The 12,203-nt window shown below is 32.9% G+C and overlaps 1 protein-coding gene across 8 annotated transcripts in view; it reads right to left on the bottom strand.

Moving 5' to 3' along the window:
* Positions 1-12,203, bottom strand: part of LOC138127882 (uncharacterized) — a 29,771-nt gene that overhangs the window by 1,592 nt on the left and 15,976 nt on the right. For 2 of the 8 annotated variants that reach the window (XM_069043970.1, XM_069043976.1), the window contains 4 exons: positions 10,866-11,180; positions 10,537-10,809; positions 9,220-9,324; positions 3,462-6,661 (listed from right to left, as the gene is read on the bottom strand). In XM_069043970.1, the coding sequence (XP_068900071.1) occupies positions 6,528-6,661; positions 9,220-9,324; positions 10,537-10,809; positions 10,866-11,180 (827 nt within the window). In that variant the 3' untranslated portion in view covers positions 3,462-6,527. Of the gene's footprint in view, positions 1-1,164; positions 2,732-3,461; positions 7,633-8,281; positions 8,934-9,219; positions 9,325-10,536; positions 10,810-10,865; positions 11,181-12,203 lie in introns of those variants that run through there. The other 6 variants (XM_069043975.1, XM_069043972.1, XM_069043974.1 and 3 more) reach the window with 6 other exon arrangements.

Raw genomic sequence — 12,203 nt, 5'->3', positions numbered from 1 at the left:
AGAGCTACTCCCACGAGATTTTCCTACGCGAATAAGATACAGTCAGTGGTTTTTGAATCATCTAAATTTCTAATTTAGATTATTTCTAGGCACTATTTAAGGCATGCAACGCTATAACCGTTCAGATGTTGGAAAATGCATTTGAAAATATGCAAGGGAGGGTTAACAGTTGCATTGAAGCTTGGAGAGAACACTTTGAACACTTTCTGTAATGCATTTGAAAATATGCAACGGAGGGTTAACAGTTGCATTGAAGCTGGGGGAGAACACTTTGAACACTTTCTGTAATTCTCAATAAAACTACATTATTCTTTATTGCTTTCATTTCCTTTAAATTAAAACTATTGAATATGGGAACCATAAACCAGAGAATACACATAAACGCTATAAAGTTAACCGTAACCTCACATTTATTTAATCAGTCAATTGGCATTCTGGGCAATCGTATAAAAAAAAACCCGCCTACTCTAATTTATAATTTAAATGATCGCACGGTACAAACAGTGTACTATGCCGGCCACAAAATTTTGGCCGTCATTGTCTGTCAATTCAAAAAAAGAAAATTGTAATCCGTACTTTATTGTCATCATGATTACCGTCTTGATTATGTACGTTATTTTTGGATGGTAAATTTCAAAACTCAAAATTATTTTGTCATTTCTATTACACAGAACGTTTACCTCGGGTTATCTATGTACGATTGCTCTAATTTTGTTCATTCATGTCGGATTTTTGGAATATCTGAGCTTCAAACAGTTTAAATTGATTGTCAAAATGACAAGAATCGAAAGTGGGGTTACGATTTCTAAAGGTTTATTTACACTTTACTTGAATGTCAAGAAAGTGACGGCCAAAATTTTTTGGCCGCCATAGTACTCTTCAACATTGAATAACCGCGCTGATGCTGCTTTCGTCTTTTCCCTTGATCTCGGTCTGCCATTGTGTAAATATTTCCAATTCTTTCTGGTATCGTAATTTTGATTTCGTAGGCACCATTTGGTACTTCGCGGCACTTGCCTCTTCCAGGACGTCATCAGGAACACAGAATTCTTCGTCATCCATTTCCACAACGTGGTGTGCACAATCACTTTATTGACTTTGCAAAACTTTGTTTATTATGTATTTTATTTTTTTCCATAGCAACAGATCTCTCCGAAAATGTGATTTATTTATTTTATTTTAATTTTATTTAAAATTTTGAATATAAAGTTACAGACTCATTTTCTAAGGAGTTATGTCTGGTATCGAACAAAATCAAATACAGCACTCGAGAGTAAGGCCGCTTTTGTTCACTTGAATTGCATCGTCCACTCCGCTGCGCGTCGTGGCCGAACATGCAATTCGCGTGAACAAAAGCTTTACCTTCCTCTCTCGTAGTGTAAATAACTATTTCGTTATTCAAATGCAATTTATTTGACAATAACCAGTCTCGTACTTTGGAAAGAATGCTATTTATTTCTGAATTTAGCTGACAGCTGATGCCTCTGACAGACCGAGAGTAGTATCATCTGCATAAAGAACTGTATCAACTTGTGGAATATAAGATGGTAAGTCGTTAATATACAGGCAAAAGTATGGAATAAATTCCTTAAAAACTAAACAAAATTTTTTTCAAAAAAATCTTTGGACAGGTCAATTTTAGTTTATAAAAATACATATTTTAGCACCAAACAAAATTCCAAGCAGTCATTTGTTTTCGAGTTATGACGTCATCGATAGTTTTTTTAAAATGGAAACCCCCTATTTTTTTTCTTGATTCTGATAGCCCTTTTAATTATCTAAATGAGTGTAAAAATGTGTTATCTTACATAAGAAAATTTTTGAGAAAAAAAAAATAAAGTCGGAAAATAGTAGTTTATTTGACGAGTTTGTGTGTAAATTACACACGAACGAGTTGAATACAACGTTTTTTTGTTCGACGAGCCTCTTAAAGGCTCCAAATCGCTTAAAACCTTTAAAATTAGCTTGACGTTTCGTTTTGACAAGTTGTGACATTTATCAAAATCCGTTCACATAGAATAAAATTCTCAAATTCTGACAGTGTCGAACAAAAAAATAAATTTTATAACGAACAAAAACAAGTCAAAAAATCAAGTAGGTAAATCAAACAGTCAAATGTTACTGTAAATTTCATTCGTATGTGTTTTTTACAAAACGTTTTCGAAAATGACTCATCTAACAGAAACACAACGTATAGAAATTTTAATTTTGATTGGGTGCGGAGATAAAACTAGATAAAACTAAAACAGGGGGAATTTTCATAAACTTGCTTTTTGTCAACAAGCTGGGGGATGGCAATTCGAACATTTAATTCCATAATTTAAGTACTTACTAACACAGTTTTTGACTTGTTTTTGTTCGTTATAAAATTTATTTTTTCCAAATTTATTATTTTTTTTCTTAAAAATTTCCTTATGTAAGGTAACAAAATTTATACTGGCATTTAGACAATTAAAAGGGCTATCAGAATCAAGAAAAAAATAGGGAGTTTCTATTTAAAAAAACTATCGATGCCGTCATAACTCGAAAACAAATGACTGCTTGGAATTTTATTTTGTATTAAAATATTTCTATAAACTAAAATCGACCTGTTCAAAGATTTTTTCGAAAAAAAAAAATTGTTTAATTTTTAATGAATTTATTCCATACTTTTGCCGCTCACTGTATATCAAAAAAAGAACGGGACCGAGGATGGATCCTTGCGGAACACCGTGAATTGTTCTAGATTTTTCTGAAAAAACACCATTTACTTTTACTTTTTGAGTTCTATTACTAAGGTACGAAGTTATCATGGAAATGCTACTAGAAGAGAACTTATAGTATCCAAGTTTTTTAATTAAAATATCGTGGGACACCGTGTCGAACGCTTTACTTAAGTCCAAAAATATTACTTTATAATGGTTGTTCTTTTCAAAAGATCTGACAATATTATCAATAAAAGAAAGCACTGCACTGGATGTAGAAAGACCTTTTCTAAAACCAAATTGAGCATTGGAAAATAAATTGTTTTTATTGAAAAAAATTACGATTTGCAGAAGTAAGAGTTTTTCGAAAATTTTTGAAAACACTGGCAGAAAGGAAATAGGACGATAGTTTTTGCAATCATTTCTATCACCTTTTTTAAAAATCGGTATTACAATAGATCTTTTCAAACAGTTTGGGAAAATATCTGTCCGGATGCAATAATTCATTAATTTAGTGAAGGGGGCAATTATTACTTCCTTAATTTGTTTTAATAATTCGTGATTCATTCCATATATATCTTTGGTAGTAGAAGATTTCAAGTTCTCACCTCGTTGAAGGTAACTTCCCTAAAATTGAATAGTTTGTCGACAGCCTTCAAATCATTATTCATAATCTTTATCGGATCTAGTGAGCAGGTTGGTAATGACTGGATCGGGTTTTCAGCGATGTTTACAAAATAATAATTTAATTGATTTGGGGATAAAGAAGGATTATCATTAGAAGAACTAGGTCTGTATTGATTAATTACCTTCCACATAGCACGAGAGTTCTTATGATTTTTTTGTATGTACAGCTCGTTTGCTTTTATTTTGGCATTTTTTACGGCACTACTGTATTTGTTCCTGTAAGTACAAAACATTCTTTTAAGTTGAGGTGTTTTATGTAAGTTATAATAAGCACCTTTTAAGAAGTGAACGGTTTCTTTCATGCCTTGTAATTCAGGAGTAAACCAGTTTACAGAAAATGTTGGTCTATTGGCCCTTTAGTGCTTATTCACAATGGACATAAGACATAAACATAAGAAATACATAAGAGATACCTAAGAATAATTTGTAAATTTGGGCAATTAGAAAATAATTTATGTGTCCATATAACTCGAATATGATTCTTCATGCCATTTTGTACACAACAATAATGTTCATTGAGATCACTTCTCATAAGTTACATAAAAATTAATAGTACATACAGGGTGTCCCAAAAATGGCGTACTAACGGTGCACTACGGTGTAGAAGAGATTACCGTAAACGTCAGAAAAATGTTTAAAAAATCCTATTGGACTTATTTGCTGATTTGGAGGTCTTTGAAAGTGGCACTTAACAGGTCAATTATTTTGAAATATGTATATGTATGAAATTGTCATGACAGCTACGTCAAATTGTACATATTATCACAAAATACAAGGTCACTCACTACCAAGATCTAGTCCTGCATGATAGAGAATTTGGAAGCTTTGGAAATCGAAAAAATTATTTTAAATCCACTACGGTAACATTGCAAGGTAATAATGTACGAATATATCTTTGTTTACATTGTATTACCGTTAATAATAATAATAAAAATAATTAATTTTTTTGTCGGAAACATTTTTTCCATATTTTTTTCATGTACACTTGCTTTCAAAACTTTCGCGTACACCTATTTTAAATCAGGGTTGTAATTAATCAATTCTGACATTTAAACTTTTGAAAAGTCAAAATGCCTCGACTGACAGAGCAAGATAAAGTTTTGATGCTTTCCAAATTAGAAGAGGAGTGGTCCATAAGTAGGGTTGCTACTCATAATGGGCTAAATAAAAGCACTGTTCTACAGATAATAAGTAAAGAAGAGGTGGGAACAAGAAGGGACCGTGAGTACAAGACCGATCTTAATTTTTTTAATTGCTGTCAATGTCACCTTTAACCTAATCTCAAAATTACCCGTTCACACTGCTTAAATTTTGCAAAATCGTTGTTACTTGATTTTGAATGTGTACGCGAAAGTTTTGAAAGCAAGTGTACATGTAGACATCCTCGATAAGGTAGTAAGTAGTTTGTACGCCAATTTTGGGACATCCTGCATATACACTGCATGTATCATAAATTTCTTATGTCTTATGTAAAGCTTATGTTCATTGTGAATAAGCACTTACATTTAACAACCTACAATTCTACACTATCGCTAACCCCCATCATCTTAACCCCTACAGTTATAACATAATTTAAATATAGGTAGTCAGAATCACAAAGCAATGCGTGTACGTGTACACACGTGTACACACGTGTACACACGTGTACACATCCATGACGTCACGACATTACTACGTTTATCTGCGTTAGTCAACGGGAATATTCGCCATTTTCGAATGTTTTGAAACTTGCAGGGATCGTAAAAAACACAGGCAAAAGTTAGCTCTGAAAAGAGTTGTTTTATTACACGTAGGAAAGCAATGAAACGAGGATCTCAAAAGGGACGTAAACACTAAACAACAGCGACGATTTCTTCTAACCTCACAATTTGCTTTAATCATTGTCGATTAACAAGATGATGTAAATTAAATGATGATGTAAACTAAAAACTGGTTCCTCGACATGCCAATCCTCAACGATAAAAATTACCAACAATTGAACGATAGAATTCGCAGTTTTACAGTTTTAAATTGGTACTGCAAAACCGTCATCGATGACGTACACGCATTGCTTCGTGATTAGTGTACTGGAGAATTGAAGAATGGGGTCGAATTCTTTTCACTGATGAGTCAAGATTTTGCCTCGGCCGTCAAAGAGTATGGCGTAGGACTGACGAAAGGGTTGCTCAGTGCAATTTTGTGCCAGGGATCAGTTTTGGTAGTGGTTCAATCATGATGTGGGGTGGCATTAGTATGGAAGCTTGCACCAAATTAGTGGTGGTAAATGGAGGGGCAATGACAGCAAACAGGTACATTAGGGACATCCTGGAACCACATGTTTTGGCCTTTGCCTCATTTATTGGTAATGACTCCATTCTAATGCACGATAATGCCCGTCCAAACATTGCTCAAATCATAAAAATGAGTATTTGGACACAGTTGAAATCCACCATATGATTTGGCCTGCAAGAAGTTCCGATCTTAATCTAATCGAACATGTTTGGGACATGGTCGGAAGACGAGTTAAAGTCCGAACTCCTGCTCCTGCAAACTTGAGAAACCTAAGTGCAGCAGTCATTCAAGAATGGCAAGACGAATGGAAACTGTAATTCAATCTAGAAGAGGCAATATACGATAATGAGTTTTTAGTTTATTACATTTCGTGTTAAATTTTTAAGAGGTTTTGTTTCTTTTTTGTTATTAGAGAAATAAAGTGTAAGTTTTGGTTTAATTACGTTAAAATTGAGTTACAATCCTTCTAAACTCATCAATAAACCAAAAATAAAATTTGGTAGATAAAATAAAACTTAATTAAAAAAGTTAATTCAAATAATGCACATAGATCGAATTTTGTGCCGGTGAGTGTATTTAGGTTATGTTTTCCTTTTTAATCATTGAACTAAAAATGTTTTGAAGACTTGAAACGAAATGCAACAAATCAAGTTAGGTATATAACCGGGAAAGTTTATATATATAGTTATATACCACTTTCCCGGTTATATATCCCAGGAAACGAACACGAAAAAGTTATTTACCATTACATAGAACTTTACATGTGAGCACAGTATCTAACAAGCGAGCGATAGCAAGATCGTTATCTGCGCGAGTTAAAGTTAAAATCAATGAACTTATTTCTGAGACACGTATAAACTTCAGCATTTAGATTTGACTCTTTTATTAAATCCATGTCTGGTTGATTTCTGTGGAGACCCCCTGATATCTTTGCTTCCAACATTTAATTGAATTATGCCGTTTCATGCTGACAATTATTATTAGTGATAAAAGCAGCCCTGATATCCCTACGCTGCCAACTACAACAGAAATAACAAAAATAATTTTATCACAAATAAACAAATATGTACTATTGCGAGCAAAAAAAGTGGGACATCAAACTTGTGTCAGTTTTGAAAAATTCAATGTAGTTCAAGCTTTATTGTCATTTTGCCTTTGATTATTGTCATAGAAATTTGACACTATTCAAGCTGACAGTTTAAAATTTTATTTTATACTCCTATTTTCCTTTTCCAAATGCCCTCTTCTTTTGATAAAGGTAGATTTTGATTGGAACTTTGAATTAAATAAATATTCACTACGTGTGCTTACTTACATTTATTCCCTGCAACCTACAATACTTAATGACAACGTCAATCAATTCAAAGTAGGGTTAGAATCAGATAAGGGTTATTTCACATTAAAAGTCAAGACAATGACGTTGATGTTCCACTTTTTTTGCCCGCAATAGTACATATAGTAAATTTAAAAAAAACTCCTGGACTGTCAAAACTAAATTTTAAATAAAATGTTTGTTTTGACTGTATTTGGGTATTAAAAATTTTCGCTAGAGTGTACCGACGTCAAAATCTAGTTACAAAATATATTTAGGTTATGTTTTGAATCATTCATTACTTTGTACACTTGAAGCAAAATGCAGCAACTAAATGAATTAGAGCAATTTAATAAAGTTTATAAAAAACACACGACAAGCTGAAAACAGGTAACAAATTAAACAACAACCAAAATCATTCAAAATAAACTAATCTGTTTCATTTATTCAGAATCAGAAGAACATTATTTAACACATGATTAACACTTATCTGCAAAATTTTGATTTGTGAGTCACAAGAATGAACATCAATTATTAGTTAACAATACTGGAGAAGCTTTGGCACAAATTTGTAATTTCTTCCCCTTATTACCACTTTTTTGTTTTTTTCTCATAATAATTTCTTATGGCCCTCTTCTCTCGCGCCAGTAGAACCGCCCTAGTTCGTTCCATTTTAACCTTTTTACAAAATACACTTAAATAATTTTGCAATTTATTTGACAATGTCAATTTAAAAAAATTAATAGTTTGAAAAATTGAAAATCATAAATAACAACTGGGCAATATGAAAATAACTAGTGGTTTAACCAACCTAACAACTGCAATTTTAATTTTGACTGTACAGATGTTTTTTGAATGGACTTTAGTAAAATTTGTTACACAGTCTAGGACTGGTTTACAAATCTATGAGGGGCATGATGACGAACTCAATAGACCGGGACCAATGGCTTAACGTGACTTCCGAATCACGAGACAGAATATAGCCTTTTTTTTCTATTTTTTTTAAATTTCTCCCTGGGTCGGAATCGAACCTGCGACCCTCGCGTCGAGCCGAAACAACGAGTTTCTAAAGCGCCATTTTTTTGCACACGTGAGCAAGTTTAAATAACGAGGCGTTGGAGAAATACCTAATACATATCACAAGATATTGAAGATATTGCACACTGGCTTCACAAAAACGTATAAAGCAAAATCACATTACACGCGCTTCCCTGGTGTTTAGTAAACACACCACCGCCATTTTACGCAATTACAGTCTTGCTGTGCTTTTATAGTGAAAAACATGTAAAAAAACAATTATGATGAGTGCCGAAATAAGTAGACACAGTGATATTCCCGACATATTTTTATTTATTTTTAAAAAATCTTTTTAAAACAAATTTATGGCCCATAAAAATCTGAATGCATACCTAGTTTATCTTCCTTCTAATTTTTGAATACATTTATAGTACATTACATACCGAGGGGAAAAGTATTCCATTCCTGTCGAGAGAACTGTAGTTTACCGAGAGACTTGACTCGAGGTGAGCTAGTTCTCGTTAATAACAAGCAACATTATAATAATAAAATATAAATAGAAATCTACCTCCATAATATTATTGTTTATTTCGGCAAAATATTAACACTTAGTAGGGCTGCACGATTGAGATTTTATTAAATTTGAGTTCACAAAAGCCACCAAATTTGCATTTGCCCAGATTTTTTAACAAACAAAATATGCCATAGTAAAATAGAATGTACCCCCCAGAATTGCGGGAATCCGCACAAAAATTTACACTCAATCTCTTACCTGAAAAAAACAAACTACGATACGAAAAAACGTACAAAGATTTTCGCGACTGGTGCGATAGTAGCGCCCTCACAGGTCAGTATTGGGTTTCATTACTAACCGATTACTGACTCCTTTTTCACTGTTTCTGACCGGTTCAAAAGTACACATATAATCGCTCACTTTCCAACCTTTTAAAGGGTTCGAAAAACTGAAGAAAAAAATTTACAAATTTAGCAAAAATTTCGAATTACTTTAGATTTTCGGTAGATAAAGGAAAAGACGTTATAACTAAACTCGTATGACGTAGTTCAGAAGTCTATGTATGTATTTATTTTATTTAATAAACGGAAATTTCTTTAACTAGTGAAACAACGAAGAGCAAATCCACATAAAGTGGAGTCTGAGTGCATATAAACAATTTTTATCAATTAAAGCAGAACACTTGGAGCACAATCGCACACTAAAAAATGTACATCTACTAGTAAGTTACTTACATAGTAAGTAATGGTTCCCACAAGTTCCAGTTACTCTATCACATGTCCCGCAATCTGATTGGCATAATTTTTTACAAGATAGTCCCCATTTTCCGTTTTCGCACCCTAGAAAATTGTCATAGTTCTATATAATTGATGTGTTATACAGGTAGATATTATACCGGATGTCCAGGGGAATAGAGTGGATGCGTCTATTTCTGGTGGGGACGTAATTTAAGACAGGTGTCATGCTACTACTCAACCATCAGCCACTCCCATTTGCAACATTTTAAATTACACAGAGTTCTTATGATATTTTAATTTTGATGTATAAAAATGTAATATTATTGTGGATAAAAAAATCGAGAATAATAACATAACATAACATAACAATAACAAAACTGTACTAAATTACGTCCCCATGTGGATTCACTTAAATCCTAACTTTGTAATAGTACGAGATCCCACTGCATGATTTCTACGTTCATCTGTTTTTTAATCAAAATACAATCTTTATAGATGATTATGAGTAGAGAAATACGTTTCTGCCGGGTTGCCTATCAAAATATGGCCGCAAGTATTTTTTAATTAAAATTAAATTAATTATTTTTTTCCAAACAGTTTCGTTCACTTGTTTTTAAGATAAATTATAATTCATTTCAAAGAGAGATGTGTAAAGAACTTGAAAAGTTTTGGTTGCCATTTCTCAGTTGCCAACTTCACGTCATTTTTGCTCAATTAGATAGCGTCATTTTTATTTTAACCACGCACAATGCATCCTTATCTGATGCACGGTGTGGTGCGCTAACTCTCTTTCGCTCTTATCTATCTTTAACAGTTACCCCTATTTGCGGCCGCTTTTCCATAAGCAACCGTATTCCATCGTGTAGAGAAAAAAATTAGCTTTAATTTGATGTATAATTTATGAGGATACGTTATGAAGTTATAAATTAAACAGAGAGGTGCATGTTTACACCCGGTTGCCAAAGGGTTGCGGCCAACTGAGAAATGGCAACCCAAACTTTTCAAGTTCTTTACACATCTCTCTTTGAAATGAATTATAATTTATGTAAAAAACAAGTGAACGAAACTGTTTGGAAAAAATTAATTAATTTAATTTTAATTAAAAAATACTTGCGGCCATATTTTGATAGGCAATCCTGCAGAAACATATTTCTCTATTCAATATTATCTATAATAATGGTATTTTGATTAAAAAACAGATGAACGTAGAAATCATGCAGTGGGATCTTAGACTATAACCTTACAGATATCAGATAGACACATCCAAACACTTCGTGCGGACACCTGTATGTTATTTTCAAAATTTTTACTCACGTGTATTACACCGCAGTCCTGTATATCCCCAAGCACAACTGCATTTTGTGTTTTCACAAATGCGATGTTCTTCACAAAACTTATACTTCTTTCCCAATACAGATTCACAACTGACGTCACAGTGTGGCGGTCCTAATTTTCCCGCTTCACATTCAGATCCTTCTTTTTGTTCTTTTGCAGGAGCATTTCTTTTGGATCTTTTACCGACGGATGACATAATTTGGCAAATAGAGTTGGTCTGATTTTTGTCAGTTATTTGTGTCCTGTAAATTACTGAAATAAAATTGAACAGATACTTATGCAAATATAAATAAATAATAAAATGTTACCTTTATCATCTACAATTTCGGAACATTCTCTGATGTCAATTCCCCAGTGGCCTTTGGTATCAATATCTGTTTTTTCTTTGAAAAAAGTTAATGTTTTTTCCTTAAATTCTAAGTTCAATTGACGAGATTGCCAAGAGTGTACATCATAGTCTCTTGCTACATTTGTTGACGTGTAGGTATGGTTTAATTTTGGAATCTTCAAAACGCATGTTTTACATAAAGAAACATAAAACATTAAACATGATTTTTCTCTGGATGGAATTGCTACAGTAGTGGGTTTTACATCGGCAGAATTATCGGACCACATATGTTGATCTGAAATGAATGTAATCCCTTATATCTATAATATTGGGTGTGTTAAAAAAGACGGATACCAAAGAAGGTACACAATTTAGGCTAATCATGGAACATGAAGAAATTGTTTTTGTTTTTTTTTTGGCCTTTTATTAACGCGCAAGAGCTTTTGGAAGTTACAACTGAACTATCTGTAAAATTAAATGATTCTGTTATTGATGTGGGACATAATTCAATGAGCCAACTTTCAAAGGTGGTTTCAACACATATCCAAACATTTCTTTCACGAATACGTTTGAATTCCGTTTCTTCATCAGTGTTAAATATGATGAAATTTAGCCTGGGGGACTAGATCACAAACACGGCATCATTGCTAACATATCATAGCAACGAAAAAAAAAACACCTTTATAATTTATTATTCTGAATCTGAATGACAGTGATGACAGTTAATATGTGATTTACACCACACAAAAATTTGGTGGAAAAAGTAAAACTTACAAAGCTACCTATGGCTTGCTTAATCGCATCGACCACTCACCAAGATAAAGAATAGTGTATATGTATAATCAATCCACGATGAATGTGGATAACGGGTGGCTGTGACATCTGGTAACATTGTTGGTAATAGCTAGGGAGCAAATAAAATTCCCTAATAGAAATTGATGGCTTTCGTGTTATGTTTAAGGCTGGGAATCGTATTCGAATTATTCGAATATTTGAATAGGTGACTATGTAAAATTCGAACAAGTGTAAATTCGAATATTCGAATAGTCGAAAATTCGAATAACTATTCGAATATTCGGCTATGTGATTCTTAAAATAGTGAGATGTAGGGAACCAACATAATGCGAATTTAGCGTAGTAAATTCAGTATTTCAAGGTCAAATAATTTTATTTTTTGGCTATGTGGTTATGTTTGTAAATAGTGACGTGCAGAAAACCAACATAATGCGAATTTACCAATGATCAATACAACGTGAACGGTGTATAACTATTCGAATACCAAAATCCAAGAAAGTCCCAGCCTTAGTTATGTTAGTTT

Source organism: Tenebrio molitor, chromosome 4 (assembly GCF_963966145.1).
Source record: "Tenebrio molitor chromosome 4, icTenMoli1.1, whole genome shotgun sequence".
Lineage (NCBI taxonomy): Eukaryota > Metazoa > Arthropoda > Insecta > Coleoptera > Tenebrionidae > Tenebrio > Tenebrio molitor.
This window is presented reverse-complemented; position numbering and strand designations above follow the sequence as displayed.